General features: G+C 42.1%; 1 protein-coding gene across 6 annotated transcripts in view; it reads right to left on the reverse strand.

Moving 5' to 3' along the window:
• Positions 1-19,210, reverse strand: part of TIGAR (TP53 induced glycolysis regulatory phosphatase) — a 32,488-nt gene extending 13,278 nt beyond the window's left edge. For 3 of the 6 annotated variants that reach the window (XM_057703500.1, XM_057703494.1, XM_057703496.1), the window contains exons 1-3: positions 19,050-19,210; positions 10,857-10,894; positions 323-444 (exon numbers count right to left, since the gene is read on the reverse strand). In XM_057703500.1, the coding sequence (XP_057559483.1) occupies positions 323-444; positions 10,857-10,894; positions 19,050-19,210 (321 nt within the window). Of the gene's footprint in view, positions 1-322; positions 445-10,856; positions 10,895-11,370; positions 11,577-19,049 lie in introns of those variants that run through there. The other 3 variants (XM_057703495.1, XM_057703498.1, XM_057703497.1) reach the window with 3 other exon arrangements.
• Positions 19,211-19,471: the final 261 nt, after the last annotated feature.

A 19,471-nucleotide genomic window follows, 5' to 3' on the forward strand; every position in this document is an offset into this window, starting at 1 on the left:
ATCTGGATTCTAAAATCTAACATCTCTGTGGTTAAACCGCTGTGGTGTTTCTGCTGGCTCTTTCTCACGACACCTTCTTTGCCTTTTTATAGGCCTTTTGTTAGACATTTTCCCCAAGCTACTCTAATTTAAAAATTACCAAAGTAAAATAAAGCACAAAAGTAAAACCAAAGGAAAAGAAGTAAGTTCTGTCAGGGAGAGGAGGGTTGGGGGTGACGTCTGTGTGTGATTTAATTCCCTACAGACACTGACAGCAAATTTTTCGAGGCTAAAACTACTGAGACTTTTCAGTCATCAGCCTCAACCCTGACTCTACACTTACCTGCTTTGCCCTCGTGAGGTCACTGGAGAAAACATGAGTAAACGTCACATTATTAAGAAACACACCAGCAGCAGCTGCTTGTTTAAATCCAGTTTCTGAAAGAGGTTCATCTATTCCTTGCCCTGTGGTATTAAGAGAAGGAACAATAACATTCAAAATATATACATAAGGGATACAAATAAAAATCACACCTAAGAGAATATAAAGAGTATCTATCTATATTTTATTAAAAGATTTCCTTGGGTACTTTTCCACATAACTTTTCAGAGAACGAGAACTGAAAGCAAGCAAAATTACGCTAAGATCCTGTAAAGGCTGAGGTATTCAAGCATTTCCCAGAAGAATGTTTGCCTGGCGGGAGCTGGGCGATGATGAGGCTGTCCTGGGCTCTCCCCCTCACACCGCCCATCACTCCGGCACAGGTTTTATTAACACTGCCTCCAACCTGCCATTCTCAGCTCAGCTGCTGCCTTTGGGTGGTCGAATCACCCCCCAAAAAGTTTTCCTTCTTTATGTCCATTGCTCGAATTCAGAAACGTTCAGTATTGCGAGTCATTCTCAGTAAAGGCTGACAAGTCTTCTACTAATTTAGAGAAAATAGCAGTTCGGCCAATGACTCGACACACAGGAAAATAATCCGTGGTGAATGAGAGTCCGCAGAAACAACTTGGAACAGATTTGGAACCGCTAACACTTCAGACATGGAAATCAGCAAACAGAGACTATAAACTGAATCACAAAAAATAAGTGACAAGACATCAAAAACCAGATGGCTTTCTAAAAGAACCAGACAGGTCTCTTAACAGTGAAAAATGGAATTGCTGAGAAGGGCAAAAGACAAAACAAACCCTCAGTGGATAAAAGGAGATTAATAAAGCCAAGAAGCTTCATGAACCTGAAGGGAGGGCTGAAGCTGTTCCCCGGCACAGACACAAGGAGATGGAGCACATCTCGGATGTGTCAGAGACACAGAGAGGATTCTAAGTACATCCAGTGGGAACTCCAGAAAGAGAAGAGAGAAAATGGAGAACACAATGAGGGAAGACAAAACTACAGATAAAGGAAACACGATGTACACCAAGAAAGACACATTATTTACAAAAAAAAACCAAAACCTTCCTAGATTTAGTAAGAGAAACTACAGAATACCAAAATAAAACACAAAGACTTTAAAAGCAGTTACAGAGAAAGATACCCACTGTGGGACACCATTTGGCTGAGAGAAGACTTCTGAACAGGAACAACGGAAGCCAAAAAAACAGCAGAGGAAGAGCTTCCAAGAGCTAAGAGAACTGTGAGTCTAGCACTGTTTGGACTAAAAAAGATTGACAAGGATAAAAAGAGAATTGTCTGGAATAGAATTGACTGAAACTATCTTTACTACCAACCGATTTACAAGAGAGGACTTTTCAAAGAAGGTGTTTCAGGAATGAAAATCTGAGATGCAAAAGACATGGTGAGGAGAGAAACTGGCAAATACAGATGTACATCTAAACAAACACTAAGTAACAAATTAAATAATAATGCCTATGTTGAGTGCTTAGAAAAGGACTGAGATACTAAACAATAGCACATACTTCTTTGTATTTTTCGGGAGAGGGGATATTTATCTTACACTTTATTGGGTACAAATGGTAAAGATTTAAAGGCAACCATTAAAAGAACAGAGATCGAGTGAGAAACATACGGAGGGTCCGCAGCTCAGCGTTCCCGGACCGAGACATCGATCCGCGGCTGAACGGAGGGTCCAGGAGCGGGAGCGTGGGAACCGGAGAGCTGGTTCAGGGGGAGAAACATTGTTGCCGGTAGGGTGACGGACTGAGAGGACAGGAGGGAGGAGGTCCGCGGAGAGGAGTGCCGATCCCTGAGAGCTGCCCGGCCATGATGGCGGCTGGAGGCTGCAGGCTCGCGGGCGGGGGGGAGGAGCCGCGCGCATAGCCTCTCTCTCTCTTTCTGCGCCTCTGCAACAGGCAGCGGAGAGACGCCCTGTGGGGCCACATAAGGCGCTCAGGGATAACAAGCACCCTCAGGTGCTCGGGCGGGGCTAGATTAAAACTCCTTGCAACGCCAGCAGCAGGGAGGCTGCCGAGAGAAAAAAAAAAAAAAAAAAAAAAAAAAAAAAAACCAGCATCAAAAAGAAAAAACCCCGAGAGAGGCCCAACTCTAAGACTTTCTGTGTACGCCTGAGCCACCAGCGCCCTCTGCAACAGGCACCTCCAAGCCTGACTGAAGCAACAGTGCGCCACTGCTCACTCCCTCCCAGGAGAAGGAGCCACTATTGCACCCTCTCCCTCCCCACACACCGAGGCTTACAGACGAACAATAAAGGAACCTCTGCTGGTCACAGAATAACGCAAAAAAAAAACCCAAGGCAAGGAAAAGGACACTTACAGCTGAGACGCTAAGGAAACAGAAATAGTAGTATCAATACCTATTGAACTGGTCCATTCGGGGATCAGTTCTGGATTTTTTTTTTTTTTTTTTTTCCTTTCTCTCTTTTTTTTTTTTTTTTTTTGATTTATTAAATATGATCTTAGCCCTAAGGGATCTACAAGTTTTACAACATAATTTTTTAAGGATATTTTTTACTCTTTTTTTTTTTTTTTGCCTTTTAAAATACTTCTATATCTAGCTAAGTTTTTGGTAGTACGGACAAAATATCTTTCATACTTTCCTTTCATCCCTTTCTTTTATACACTTCTATTCCTTTCTTTTTCTTTGCATATTTCCAACCACATTACGCTCTTCTGTTCCCCTTTCTTCCAGCCATTTTAAGTGTATTTTATCTTAACATACTTATAAGCAACACTATCGGTCTGCTCAGACTCCTTGCTCTATTCTCCAGATGATGCACTGCCTTGGTATTAATATTAGGCTTTTGTCTTTATCTTAGTTCTTAGTACAGTTGTCTAATTACATTCTGAGAATCTCCATTCTCTCTGGTGGTACTCCAGCTCATTTCTATATTTGATCCTAGCTTACAAAATCTCCCTGGATTGATGTTTGTATGTGTAGGGTGTTATTTGTTGTTTGTTTGCTTTTGCTTTTGTCTCTGATTTGTTCTGTTCCAGTTGTCAATCTCTGCTGGGTTTCTCTCTGAATATCTGATAGCACACTGGGGTTCTGTCAGGTCTTTCTAGAGCCTTATGTCCTAACGGATTCAATAATTGTGTGTCTTATACATGTATGTGTTTCCTAGACTGAATATTCGTCTAATCCAATACTTGGACATTAGTCTGAGGCTTGGACAGTCTTCTATAAACACCTCTATCACCAGGACAAGCAACCCCAAAAGCTTGGACAACCATGAGGAAACAAAGAAACACCATGCAGGCAAAGGAGCAGGAAAAAAACCCACAAGACCAAATAAATGAGGAGGAAATAGGAAAAATGCCTGAAAAAGAATTTAGAGTAATGATAGTAAAAATGATACAAAATCTCGATAACAAATTAGAGAAAGTACAAGAAACAGTTCATAAGAACTCAGAAAAACAAACAGCAATGGATAACAAAATAACTGAAATTAAAAATACTCTAGATGCTCTAACCAGCAGAATGACTGAGGCAGAAGAACGAATAAGTGAGTTGGAAGATAGAATGGAAGAAATAAACGCCACAGAGCAGGAAAAAGATAAAAAAATAAAAAGACTAGAAGACAGCCTCAGAGACCTCAGTGATAACCTTAAACGTACCAACATTCGAATTATAGGCATCCCAGAAGAAGAAGAAAACAAGAAAGGGTCTGTGAAAATATTTGAAGAGGTTCTAGTGGAAAACTTCCCCAACATGGGAAAGGAAATAATTAACCAAGTCCAAGAAGCACAGAGAGTCCCATACAGAATAAACCCAAGGAGAAATACACCAAGACACATATTAATCAAACTAACGACAATTCAACACAAAGAAAAAATATTAAAAGCAGCAAGAGAAAAGCAACAAACAACATATAAGGGAAAACCCATCAGGATAACAGCTGACCTTTCTACAGAAACTCTGCAGGCCAGAAGGGAATGGCAGGATATACTGAAAGTCCTGAAAGAGAGAAACCTACAGCCAAGAATACTTTACCCAGCAAGAATCTCATTCAGATTTGAGGGAGAAATCAAAAGCTTTCCAGACAAGCAAAAGTTAAGAGAATTCAGCACCACCAAACCAGCCTTACAACAAGTGCTAAAGGAACTTCTCTAAGTAGGAAACACAAGAAAAGGAAAACACCTACAAATACAAACCCAAAACAATTCAGAAAATGGTCATTGGAACACACATGTCAATAATCACTTTAAATGTAAATGGATTAAATGCTCCAACCAAAAGACACAGACTGGCTGAATGGATACAAAAACAAGACCCTTCTATATGCTGCCTACAAGAAACCCACTTCAGACCAAGGGATACATATAGACTGAAAGTGAAGGGATGGAAAAAGATATTCCATGCAAATGGAAGTCAAAAGAAAGCTGGAGTAGCAATACTCATATCAGACAAATTAGACTTGAAAGTAAAGACTATTAAAAGAGACAAGGAAGGGCACTACATAATGATCAAGGGATCCATCCAAGAAGAACATATCACAATGGTAAATATCTATGCCCCCAATATAGGAGCACCTCAATACATAAGGCAAATGCTAACAGCTATAAAAGGGGACATCGACAGTAACACAATTATAGTGGGAGACTTGAACACCCCACTTACATCAATGGACAGATCATCCAAACAGAAAATCAATAAAGACACACAAGCTTTAAATGACACATTAGACCATCTCGACTTAATTGATATTTATAGGACATTCCATCCAAAAACGACAGACTACACTTTCTTCTCAAGTGCACATGGAACATTTTCCAGGATAGATCACATCTTGGGTCACAAATCAAACCTCAGCAAATTCAAGAAAATTGAAATCATATCAAGCATCTTCTCAGACCACAACGCCATGAGACTAGATATCAATTACAGGAAAAAAACTGCAAAAAATACAAACACATGGAGGCTAAACAATTCACTATTAAACAACCAAGGAATCACTACAGAAATCAAAGAGGAAATCAAAAAGTATCTAGAAACAAATGACAACGAAAACACAACAACCCAAAACCTATGGGACGCAGCAAAAGCAGTTCTAAGAGGGAAGTTTATAGCAATACAGTCCTACCTTAAGAAACAAGAAAATGATCGAATAAACAACCTAACCTTACACCTCAAACAACTAGAGAAAGAAGAACAAAGAAACCCCAAAGTGAGCAGAAGGAAAGAAATCGTAAAGATCAGAGCAGAAATAAATGAAAAAGAAAGGAAAGAAACCATAAGAAAAATAAATAAAACTAAAAGCTGGTTCTTTGAGAAGATTAACAAAATTGATAAACCATTAGCCAGACTCATCAAGAAAAAAAGGGAGAAGATGCAAATCAACAGAATTAGAAATGAAAAAGGAGAAGTCACAACGGACACCTCAGAAATACAAAACATCATGAGAGACTACTACAAGCAACTATATGCCAATCAATTGGATAACCTGCAAGAAATGGATACATTCTTAGAAAAATACAATCTTCCAAGACTGAACCAGGAAGAAATAGAAACCATGAACAGACCAATCACAAGTACAGAAATTGAGGCAGTGATTAAAAATCTCCCAACACACAAAAGCCCAGGACCAGATGGATTCACAGGCGAATTCTATCAAACATTTCGAGAAGAGTTAACACCTATCCTTCTCAAACTCTTCCAAAATATTGCAGAAGGCGGAGCACTCCCAAACTCATTCTATGAGGCTACCATCACCCTGATACCAAAACCAGGCAAAGATGTCACAAAAAAAGAAAACTACAGACCAATATCACTGATGAATATAGATGCAAAAATCCTCAACAAAATACTAGCTAACAGACTGCAACAGCACATTAAAAAAATCATACACCACGATCAAGTGGGGTTTATCCCTGGGATGCAAGGATTCTTCAATATACGCAAATCAATCAACGTGATACATCATATCAACAACTTGAAGGATAAAAACCATATGATCATTTCAATAGATGCAGAAAAAGCTTTTGACAAAGTTCAACATCCATTTATGATAAAAGCTCTCCAGAAAATGGGCATAGAAGGAAATTACCTCAACATCATAAAAGCCATATATGACAAACCAAAAGCCAACATTGTTCTCAATGGAGAAAAACTGGAAGAATTCCCTCTAAGAACAGGAACAAGACAAGGGTGTCCACTCTCACCACTGTTATTCAACATAGTTTTGGAAGTGTTAGCCACAGCAATCAGAGAAGAAAAAGAAATTAAAGGAATCCAAATTGGAAAAGAAGAAGTAAAATTATCACTCTTTGCAGATGACATGATACTATATATAGAAAACCCTAAAGACTCTACCAGAAAACTGCTAGCACTCATTGATGAGTTTAGTAAAGTAGCAGGATACAAAATTAATGCACAGAAATCTCTTGCATTCCTATACACTAACAACGGAAGAGCAGAAAGAGAAATTAAGGAAACTCTCCCATTCACCATTGCAACAAAAAGAATAAAATACCTAGGAATAAACTTGCCTAAGGAGGCAAAAGATCTGTATGCAGAAAACTTTAAGACATTGATGAAAGAAATCAAAGATGACATAAACAGATGGAGGGACATACCATGTTCCTGGATTGGAAGAATCAACATAGTGAAAATGACTGTACTACCCAAAGCAATTTACAGATTTAATGCAATCCCGATCAGATTACCAATGGCATTTTTCACAGAACTAGAGCAAGAAATCTTACGATTTGTATGGAAACGCAAAAGACCCCGAATAGCCAAAGCAATCTTGAGAAGGAAAAATGGAGTTGGTGGAATCAGGCTTCCTGACTTCAAACTATACTACAAGGCCATAGTGATCAAGACAGTATGGTACTGGCACAAAAATAGAAAGGAAGATCAATGGAACAGAATAGAGAACTCAGAAGTAAGCCCAAACACATATGGGCACCTTCTCTTTGACAAAGGAGGCACGAGTATACAATGGAAAAAAGACAGCCTCTTCAATAAGTGGTGCTGGGAAAATTGGACAGCAACATGTAAAAGAATGAAATTAGAACACTTCCTAACACCATACACAAAAATAAACTCCAAATGGATTAAAGACCTACATGTAAGGCCAGACACTATAAAACTCCTAGAGGAAAACATAGGCAGAACACTCTTTGACATACATCAAAGCAACATCCTTTTTGACCCACCTCCTAGAATCATGGAAATAAAATCAAGAATAAACGAATGGGACCTCATGAAACTTAAAAGCTTTTGCACAGCAAAAGAAACCATAAACAAGACTAAAAGGCAACCCTCAGAATGGGAAAAAATAATTGCCTGTGAAACAACGGACAAAGGATTAACCTCCAAAATATACAAGCAGCTCATGCAGCTTCATACCAAAAAAGCAAATAACCCAATCCACAAATGGGCAGAAGACCTAAATAGACATTTCTCCAAAGAAGACATACAGATGGCCAACAAACACATGAAAAGATGCTCAACATCACTAATCATCAGAGAAATGCAAGTCAAAGCCACAATGAGGTATCACCTCACACCCATCAGAATGGCCATCATCACAAAGTCTGGAAACAACAAATGTTGGAGAGGGTGTGGAGAAAAGGGAACTCTCCTGCACTGTTGGTGGGACTGTAAGTTGGTACAGCCACTATGGAAAACAATTTGGAGGTTCCTTAAAAAACTACAAATAGAACTACCATATGATCCAGTAATCCCACTCCTGGGCATATACCCAAAGAAAACCATCATCCCAAAAGAAACTTGTACCATCATGTTTATTGCAGCACTCTTTACAATAGCCAGGACATGGAAGCAACCTAAATGCCCATCAACAAATGAATGGATACAGAAGATGTGGCATATATATACAATGGAATATTACTCAGCTATAAAAAGGGATAAGATGGAGCTATATGTAATGAGGTGGATAGAACTACAATCTGTCATACAGAGTGAAGTAAGTCAGAAAGAGAAAGACAAATATTGTATGCTAACTCACATATACGGAATCTAAAAATGGTACTGATGAACTCAGTGACAGGAACAGGGAGGCAGATACAGAGAATGGACTGGAGAACTCGAGGTATGGGAGGGGGCGGGGGGTGAAGGGGAAACTGAGACGCAGCGAGAGAGTAGCACAGACATATATATACTACCAAGTGTAAAATAGTCAGTGGGAAGTTGTTGTATAACAAAGGGAGTCCAACTCGAGGATGGAAGATGCCTTGGAGGACTGGGGCAGGGAGGGTGGGGGGGAATCGAGGGGGGGGGGCGTCAAGGAAGGGAGGGAATATGGGGATATGTGTATAGAAACAGTTGATTGAACCTGGTGTACCCCCCCCAAAAAAAAAAAAACAAAAAACAAAAAAAAAACCAGATGATTGAACTTGGTGTACCCCCCCCCAAAAAAAAATTAATAAATAAAATTAAAATAATAAAAAAAAAATAAATAAATAAATTATGCCTAAATAATGCCCCAAAATACCCTAAAAAAAAAAAAAAAAAAAAAAAAAAAGAACAGAGATGACTTACTTCGAGGCCAGTAGGGAAGGTAAGAGTGGGTTGGACAATGAAAAGAAAAAGAAAAGCAGGCACCTAAGAAGTAAAGGTGTGTGAGAAGGAAAAGACTAGAAAAAGAAGGGAGACAAGAACCACAAAGGAAGAGTCCAAACACACCAAAAACCAGAGTCAATGTGTTCAGACCACTCTCACCAGTTAATAGAAAGACTATATATATATTTTTTAAAAAGAACCAAATCAGCTGCCTACCATTTACGAGGTAACACTTGAGATATCAGTACACCGCAGGGTTGAACGGAAAGGAATGGGAAAATATATTCAGGCAAATTCCAACCCCAAAGAGCCAGAGTCGCCATATCACTCGCAGAAATGCAGGACTTTATGACAAGTCTTAGTAAGGATTGTGGCGATCACTATAAATAATCAACATTCCAATTCACCAGGAAGATAGAGCAATTTTAAAACCAAATTACCCTCTACCTGTATAAAAGCAGAAGACATTAAGCATCAGCTGACGGCATTTCAGGTACGAAAGGATGAATTGGCCATCAGAGTGGGAAATTCAACGCATGTCACTCACAGATTGACCCTTAGGTCCTACCAGCAAATGAATAAATTTACAAAGTTAGTAAAGTTTGGAAGATCTGAACAACAAAGTCAAGGTTAAATATTTGATATAGAACTCCAAGCCCAACGATTAGGAAACAGATTTTTCTCAAACATACAGTAGTAGATTTATAAAAACTGACCATGCTGACCAATCTCAAAGATCCATTATCAAATAAACCATACTGTCAGAACACAAAGCAATTACACTGGAAGTCAATCACAGAACATAAGGAACAAAACCAAAAAGCCCACTCATTTGGAAATTTAAAAACCAGTTCCGAATAACCCAAGGGTTGATGAAGAAATCATAATGAAAATTTAAGATACTTGGTGCTGAACACTTATCAGATTACTACAAAACAGCGGGTATGCAACAAAAAATGGTACTTAGGAACATATAAGGCTCGAATGCTTATAAAAAATAAAAATAAAAAGGAGGCTGTAACTTAAGGAACTAAGCATCTAACTTCCAAAGTTAGGGAAACATGAAACAAACTTAAAAAACAGGTGTGACCATGAAAACTTTTATTCAGGGTCTCTTGTCAGCGTCCAATGAAATGAGACAAAGGAGCAGGCCCCACGGACAAGGTGGGACGGCACATGAGCCCAGAGGATGCTCTGGGTGGGCCCCACATCAGTGGGAAATAGAGGTGCACTGAATTATCAGACTGGTTTCCAGAAGAGGGGGAGGCAGCCACATGGGGTATGAAAATCAGCTTCTGCAAACCCCAGATGTCCCTAACCCCAAAATATAAAACTAAATGCTTGTATAATCAGAGCACAGAAATAGCATGTCTAGCTGAAACATACTCTTTAAAAGCCAGACCAGCTGGATCACAGGGAGATTAAAAGATCTGAACTCAAATTAACAGAACAAGGCGGGGAGGATCTATTCAGAATACAGTAAAGGACCCCATGTGAGAACAGGAATTCTCTTTTTAAATCATTTTGCTGTTACTACTAAAAATAATGTAACTATCTTAGCAGAAAAATACCATTAACACCTGCCAGTAAATTTCTGTTTCCAAATATGAAATCACTTTAAATCCTGGCAGATATATTTTAAGACGACTAGACCCAATATAATTCCTTAATCAGCTGACACATCGGCTTTGATGTGGCCCATGAACAACTTGGAGCACTGTTCTTTCCATCCAATTCACTCAAGAGACTTACGCCTCGTGGTTACCATCTGCTCTGATCATAGTTCTGTGACCATGATGTTTTAATTCTGTAATCCCCCGTTAAGATTCCAGACCTGCGCCCCTCCACCCTACCCCAACCCATCTGATTAACCCGCATTTCACACTAACACTAGCGGAGAGAGCTAAAATAAGAGTCAGAGCATACCAACCTTGAAGTATTTTCTCCTTGTTAAGTCTTGTTTCTCCACTAAAACAGGGAGGGAAAAAGCCTTTATTACCAAATTAAGTTATTTTTGAAATGAGAAAAAAAAAATCAGCAATGACTGGTTATGATTACTTGTAAAGACAGCATATTGTAAACATATGTCAGAATCTAACCTGTAAAGATAAAATTTATTCTAAAACTATTATTTGCATTTGTGTATTCTATGTACCTAATTGATGCTAAAAATTTCAAACTGGCCCAAATTAAAATGTATATAGATCAACCTTAAGTGAACTGAAGGTAGAAAATGCTATTTCAAAAGTAGTGTGTATATACACACACACACACACACACACATATATATATGTTTTCTTCCATAATCTTCTTAAATATGTTGACCAAAACTACTCCCACAGGCTTCAGGACCAAAACACAACAGCTGGTCCATCCGTCCACCCGCTGGCCTGAGTGGACAAGTGCGAGGGACCATGAGCGGAGGGGAAGGGGGGCACACAGACCTGCAGACCCGGCTCTGCCTCCTCAGCCCCGAAGTTGCTCAAGCTGCTCCACTTTGCAACAGCGAGGAATTACAAAACTAAACCCAACCCATTCTGAAGCAACCAGAAGAGTGACAGGGTGAGAAACGGTGTCACCAAGTAACTGGATTGAGGCTGGAGAGGGCAGCTGGGGGTGGGGGCACCCGGACCAGACCGGACCACCGAGCACACCTACAATAAAAGCAATCGTCAAATACACAGAAAGCTCTCAGGGAGAACCCGCAGACGCTTCTCTGAGCTCTTTTTATGTGGTGACCCCAGGATCAGGCACTGGATCCACAGGTGCTCTAGACCAGCAGCTCCTGGAGGTGGGAGCTGGAATGCGCTGTGCAGACACCAGACAGAGAACTGGAAATGGTGGGTAGAAACACTCCACAGGTCTCTTCAGCTCAAGTTATCTCTTCATCTGGAATCAACTGTCCCTACAGCCCACATCCACGCCCTTCCATTCTGGTGAGAGGTGAAAACCCGTGAGAAGAAACCCCGCTGCCATCTATTTGGCTCAGGAACAAGACTACTTGGCTCTACACTTACCAGCTGGGTTAAGCTCAATGCCTCAGCTTCCTCATCTGTAAAATGGGGATAATAAATGGTCCCTACTTCACAGGACTCTCGGGATGATTGGGTGAATACAGGTAAAGCATTCAGAACTCTGCCTAGCTTTTAGGAAGCACTCAGCAGTTCTGTTTATAAGTCATTTTTGGACAGAGACTATACAGCTATCAAAGATTTAACAATGCATTTTTAACCTTTTAAAAATTGTGCGGAACTTCCCTGGTGGTCCAGCGGCTAAGGCTCTGCGCTCCCAAAGCAGGGGACCCAGGTTCAATCCCTGGTTGGGGAACTTGATCCCCCATGCCGCAACTAAGACCCGGCAGAGCCAAACAAATATTTTTAAAAAAATAAACCCAATATTTCGTTTTTAAAAAATTGTGAAATAAACAGTAAATAATATACTGATAAAGCCAGTGGCCACCCAGGTTAACAGATCGCTGCCAGCCTCCCGGACCCTGTCCCTGTTCATCACAATGTCCTCCCTCCCCAGTGGCTCTTCTGCCTGCTCAAGGGCTTGCCTTCCCTCATCACTTTCCTACCCATGTGCAGCACAGATTAGTTGGCCTGTTGTTAAAGTTTACAGTGACTTGCTTCTTACTCTGGCTTTCTGTGTTGCTTCTTTCCTTCAGCATTTTGGGAGATACACCAATGTTGCTGAGCGTGGCTGGACTTGATTCTCGTTACTGTGTAAACTCCACTGAAAGGATTTACCACAATGTATTACACAGTCCACTGTGATAGACTTAGATTGTCTGTTTCCAGTTCCAGGCTACACTGCCAGGAACATGTTTGTTCAGACCTCAGGAGACTCTCTAGGACAGTGGTTCTCAAAAGCATGGTCCCTGGACCCACATCACTGGCATTGCCTGGAAACTCGTTGGAAATGCAAAGTCTCGGGCCCCACCCGCCCCCAGACACACTGAATCAGGAACTCCGAGGTGGGGGCCCAGCAGTCTGTGTTTTAATAAACCCGCCAAGTGATGCTGATGCAGGCGCATGTTTGAAGTCCACTCAAGGACTGGTAAACAAGTCTCTTTGTGAACCAAGTTTTATTGGAATACAGTCACGCCCATGTTTGTTTGCTGTCTACGACTATTTTCACCCTGTAACGGTGGAACTGAGCAGTTCAGATTGACTGTGTGGCCTGCAAAGCCTAAACTATTTACTCTCAGGGGTTTGCTGCCCCCTGCCTAGTGATCTATACCCAGCACTAGAACTGCGCGGCCATAGCGTACCCAGCTTTATTTGATAATGCCAAAGTGGCTACTCCAACCACTACCACCCGGCAGTGCTCCACATCCTCATCATCACGTGATTTCCTTCAACCTGTGCCCAGAAGGCACCTGAACAGTCTACCTCACTTTGATTTTAATTTGTATTTCCCTGATTACCATGAAGGCTCATCACTCCTTTGTTTTTACATGAAGCACTAATTTAAAAAGAAAGAAAAAGAAAAAAGAAAAAAATCTTACGTGGGTTTGACTTAGATTCAGAAACGAACACCATCAGACCTTAAAGTCAGAATCACAAACTCAGGTCTCTTCCTGGAACCTGGTCCCTTGTTGACAAAAGCAGCTGTTGGTCAACCTCATCAAGAACAGAGGTTCTCAAACTTGAATGTGTCTCAGAATGCCCTAGGGGGCTAAATCAGAGACCGCTGGACCTGGCCACAGTGTTCTCATTCTTCAAGACCCAACACAGCCAGCCAGCTCCTGGAGGTACACTTCCCTCCCTGGCACCATTCCCCATCTCCCCATCCCATGTAACTACCCTGACTCTATGCTCCCATTTTACCAGGCACTACTGAAGTTAGTTACCTTCTGTACGCTAGTTAACTTTTGTAGTCACGCAGGTCCTTAAAGGAACAGCCAGAGGCTGCATCACCCTAACGTGTCCAGTACCTGCAGAAAATCCTGGGAAATAACAGAACCTCAGTGTACGTGCTCTGTGGATGGAGGGACATCTGGAAATGTCCATCAGAATGACAAGTCTGTTTACCAGCAGCCCTGTTACTGGAAATGCTTACATTCATCTATATTTAAAAGAATACTGCAACAGTATATTTCCAACACCAAAAGACGGTAAATAACCTAAATTCCCCTTTGCAGGGAAGCCATTACTTTTTAACAAACAAACAGTGGGATATCCACCTGATGGAATCTATGTGGCTGTGTTCCCTGGAAAGAGAGTAAAGATATTGAAAGATCACCAAGACATATTCGGCAGAAAAAGCACGGTACAGAATAATACACAAAGACTGCTAGCTTTTTAGAAAGGCGGGACTCGAGTAAATGTTTGCATCTGCACAAGAAATGAAACCCTGTGGTCACCTGCGGGGTGAGAGGACAGAAGACCTGGGAGAACTGTTCTGATTTCTAAACATGTGGACATATTGGCTCTATTAAGAAATATACAAGTGAGTGAATTACACAGAACTACTTGCCACGCCTATCATTTTTGAGGTGAGTATTAATAAAAGATGTCTTACAGTACTCCAAAATGGCTTATGAAATGGACATGAAGAGGAGATGAAGCCCTGCCATTCAGATGGAGAAAGCACCCAGGGCAGTGATGGGGAAGCAGTCACTTCTCATACGGAAAACGGTTCCCAAACACTGGATCCGCTTCCTGTCTGCCTCAGCCTCACACATCTTGCTGAGACCAAGAATAAAAGGACTGTGCTTCACTTCAATACAAGTGATGTCCTCTTTAGACAGTGGCTTTGTAACCAATTCAATTTCCAGCAAAATTCAAAGAACGCCTCCCCCACCCCAAGACCATATCTACTTTTATACAGAAACCTCAGAAGGTTCTGCCCACTTACTATGGATCACAAGCTCCCTCGCTCATTTTATAAATTTAAAATCAAGGGTGAGAAGAAATTTAATAATTATGCCAGACCAGGTCTTTACAAATCACACAAATGATTTGCTGGGATGATAACTTTTTGTGTGCTTACTGAAAAGATAGCTCAAGATTTTAACTTAATCCCAAGAGCTGATCTGACCAAGGATTCAGAAGAAAACATTATATCATCAAAATGTCATCCTACAAAAAACAGAACCCCAGTACTTTGATGGTTTGTAACAGTACTGCCCCAGCATCTAACCAATTTCAGCTAAAGGAGAAAAAATAGCTATACACTAATAACAGATCTGCTTTAGCTGTAAGTCAGTAGAGCCTGCTGTAGACAATAGTGCATTATTAACAATCACTGGTGTTCTACTGGGCATTTTTTGCTTTCAAATCACTTTATAAACATTATATTGTCGGAATCTAGACATAGAATTATTTTCCAAAAATGTGCACAAATATTTAGTTTTACAGCTTTTATCAGCATTATTGAGAGGTCTGTACAAATCCATGAAGCAACTGTTTGAAGTTGTCTGTCTGGGGAGTGGGAAAGAAAAGCGGGTGGCTAAGATAGGTTTACTATTAATCTAGTTCCCTAACCAAAGCTTGGCGTGTAGCAGCGGCGGCAGGGAAGGTGGGGGGGAGCGGAAAGGTCAGAGGAATATATTTTGAAGGAGTCAGAAATAAAAGCGCTGATTTCCAAAATCTGCAGCATGATCCACTTCCAAGGCAGACACCCGACTCTGCAAGAATCCAAACGCTTATGCCGAGAAGTCAAGTCTTATGACCAGCCATTTACAGGGCCACAAATATGCATCATTTATTTTGTTAGTTCTGGTTTGTATTCTATGGTGTTTCTCTAGAAATCATATAGAAAGCTGAATTTCCTAATCACATCCTTTTAAATAATTCAGATTCTATGGACAACTTACTCAGTTGGCCACAGGAGAGACAAATTGTGGGAAATTAGTATACATTTGGGGCAAGTTCTTGAAACAGATATGCTTTGGTATACACGGGCATGGAGTATACTCACCTGATATTTAATCATGAATATACAGCTTTATTCCTAATTCCTCCACACCAATTAATTCATTTGAAAATATAGAAGATTCCAAGGGCTAGTAACATGGAGACTTTCACTAGATGGTCTGAGGGGGAAAATGTAAAATACCCAATTCATAATATATTTTTGTCTGTATGTACATTAGGCCTAGCTGCATAGGCTCTCCCAGTTAACCAACCCTATTCCCAGAAAACAAATATCACAGTAACATAACAATTACATGCATCTTTATAAAAGTTTACAGGTGATCCAACATTCATGTGGCCTGCTCTATTAATGAACAGAACAATGATTAGCATTCAATGAAAACTAAGTAACTGCCAAAAGAGGCACAGCAAGAAAAACAAATCCGTTTTGCTGTCAATAACTACACTGATTCACCATCTTTAAGTAATGAAAAGTAAATTAAATTTAGTTTGTAAAAATGTTTGATGAGCTAGCTAAAAATGGAAGTGAAATGGGATGGTTTTGCAGGCAACTAATTGGAAACACCTTCAAAGAACATTTCAAGGGAACTAGGGCCTTCAATGTGCTATGCAGGTGATGCTGATGCCAACCTGCAGGTATTGGGGTTTTCAACGATGCTGCTCTAAGACCATGAGAGGCTACAGCTCAATCAGATTAGTAGACTTGAAGTTTGAAATCTGGGGTATTCTGTTCCAAAAATGATACAACTGGTGCTCTCACTTTCATAAAGGATTTGGCTGCATTTAAAAAGTTCCACTGCATTATCGGAAGATGCACCTTTCCAGAAATTATCCAACTCTTAAAAATACTGATCATGCTATCAGTTTCAAAGCATTTGACAGAATCAGGTAATAGAACACTCAAGGTAAATTCCCAGTATTATGCTAAATCAATCTTGCTGATTCCAATAAGAGTCATCACATCAAACTCTGGTGATTCTCAATCAAGTCTGAAATTGTTTCTTTTCCTGAAAGAATCGTCAATTTTTAGCTTTGAGAACTCTGAAGGAGAAAACTAACCATAATCCTACCAATTATTTCACACTGTCTCTGCACTTTCCCATGAATAAAACAGAACAAAGCAAACTATTCTTATCACTCTTCAAGGTTATATGACGGGAAATAAAAAAGTAGCCTCTGAAATGGCTGGTGATATTCAAACAACCTACAAACACTGGGTTTTAACTCTATAAAATAGGAGGCAGAAAGGCACAGTATATACTTAAGAGGATGGGTCACATACTAACTTATTAAGACTTATTTTTAAATTAATTAATCATAGGATTTCTATGAGGAATCAATTTTTAAAAATCAAGCCCTTTTTAAGAAGCAGGTGTTAACCGAGTCCAAGCTAGCTCTGCTCACTACATGACAGGCCAATGCATCGGAGATGAGGTATTGAGACAAGGAATATGACTTTATTCGGAAAGCTGGCAAACCAAGAAGATGGCAGGCTACTGTCTCCTAAAAACCATCTTATCAGGGTCTGGATGCTAGTTTCTTATACACAATGAAAGAGAGAGAAGTGCATAAGTAAAGTAAAAAGGGTGATCAGTCTTGCAAAACATTTCCTGGAATGACTAGCCTTGGGGAAGGGATGTGTTAGTTTCACAGGTGGGTAGGGTTCCCTGAGGCAGGCCATTGTGTATGATTAAAGCAAGGAAAAGCAAAGATTAAAGTCAAAGAAACAGATCCAACATGCAGTCCAATTTAGCTCTTCCCTGTTACACAGGGAGGGGATAAAATCCACATTCATGTAACCATTGTCTATTAAGAATCTAAACAGGGATCATCTTGTTTTCCAAGGGGTGGTTTTGCCCAGACTTTCTACAACCTCTGAACTGCGGTTATATGCCAGGCCCTGGGTCAAGGCATCCAGAAAGTGCTCTAACTTTAGAGGTAAGGGCGATCGAGACTCTAGCTCCTGCTCTGATCCTGACCAGCAGTATGACCTTAAGAAGGTCATACAATGGTCACAGAGCATTCTATCAAATGGAGAGGATGGGGTGGAGAGAGGAAATCGATTTCTAGCTCAGTCATTAAAATCCTGTGAATCCTAAAGGGACAACTTCAGATGACTGTCAAGATCATCTTCTTATAAGGGATGAACAGGACAAAAAAGACAGCAGCTCAAGTCAGCCTGATAAGGTTAGACCATATTGCTGTTCACACGCTCCATGAGGTCAAACTGGAAACTTTGTCACCTGCAACCCAGTCCTCTGACACAAAGCACCCACTCAGAATGCTGGTCCCGTTAACCTTACACACGACTTCATTTGTATCAGAGCTGTCCTTACAGAAACAAGTTACTCAATCCTCAGATATATCTCCCCCCTCCACTGTACTAGACCGTTCACCTTTCTGACATTTCATTACCACACTAACCCAGTGCGGTGGGTCCTGTCACTACCCCCATTTTATAAATCAGGACACTGAGATCGTAGAGATTTAAGTCGGTTAACGGAAGCCCAGGTTACCAGGCTCCAGATTCTAACCTACATCCATCTTGCTTGGAAAATCTGTGCTCCTGACCGCCCTGAATTTCACCTCCCCATTAACACCGGGCTAATAAAAGTCGAGAAGGAAAACGGAAGAGACCTACAGACAGGTCAGCATTTAGCTCCGTGTAATGTTATACGATAAAAATATGTGTTCAGAGCGATGCAGGCGGCTGAGAGCAGGGCCCTCGGCTGAGAGCAGGGCGAGGCCCCCCTCCTCCCCCAGCGACGGAAACTCTGCGGGCAAGAAGCGAATCTCAGACACGAGCCTGGGGGCCCGAGGGGACTGGGATGGAGCGGGCGCAGAGCCTGCAGCGGAGACGTCAGCCATGGACCAGTCACTCTGCAGACCCTGGGGGGCCGGCCAGGGGCAAACGCGGGTCCCGGGAGGTGCGGGGTCAGGGCTGCCTCTTCCGCTTCAGCTGCCGCCCAGCGGCGGGGGACCTAGACACGCACTCCTCCCGACCTCCCTGTCCCCAGCTAACGCGGGACCGATGCCATCTGAGCCCTGGCTTCCCGCTGGGCGTCGCTGAGACAGGAGGGCCGGAAGGGGTAACTCGTGGGAAACACCTAGGAAATAGCCGGGCCGAGCCTCTGGGGAGCAAACGGGACGGGCAGGGCGAGGGCAGGTCTTCGGTCCCCCAGCCCAACCCGCAGCACTCCACGGAGCGGGAACGGACAGCCCACGCCGGCCATACTCACTGCCGGACCACGGTGAGAGCGAAGCGCCGCATCCCGCCGGCGCTGGGACCTAGCAGAGCAAAGGCCGCGCCCGCCTCCCGCATCCCGCGCCCGCCGCTCCGCACTCCACCCGCCGCGCCCCGCCGCTTCCGCACCCCGCCGCCGGCCGGCTCGGCTATCATAGGCTGAGGCGGCCATCACGTCACTACCAGATGGCCAATCAGGGCGGCGGAGGGGCCGGCAGGTCTCGGAGACAGATGTGCGGCGAGGCCCCGCCCAGGGCCTTGGCGCGTGCGCCCCTGCGCGCCGGCCCGTGATTGGCGTGCGGCAGGTGCGGCGGCCCCGCCCCGGGGACCGGGAGGCGGGTCGTGACGCGGCAAACCCAGCCCTGGAGGCTCCGCGCGTATCAGGGGGCCGCTGCTGCGATAGGGCTCGCTCTGATT

The sequence above is a fragment of the Hippopotamus amphibius genome, chromosome 12 (genome assembly GCF_030028045.1).
Source record: "Hippopotamus amphibius kiboko isolate mHipAmp2 chromosome 12, mHipAmp2.hap2, whole genome shotgun sequence".
NCBI classification, from domain to species: domain Eukaryota; kingdom Metazoa; phylum Chordata; class Mammalia; order Artiodactyla; family Hippopotamidae; genus Hippopotamus; species Hippopotamus amphibius.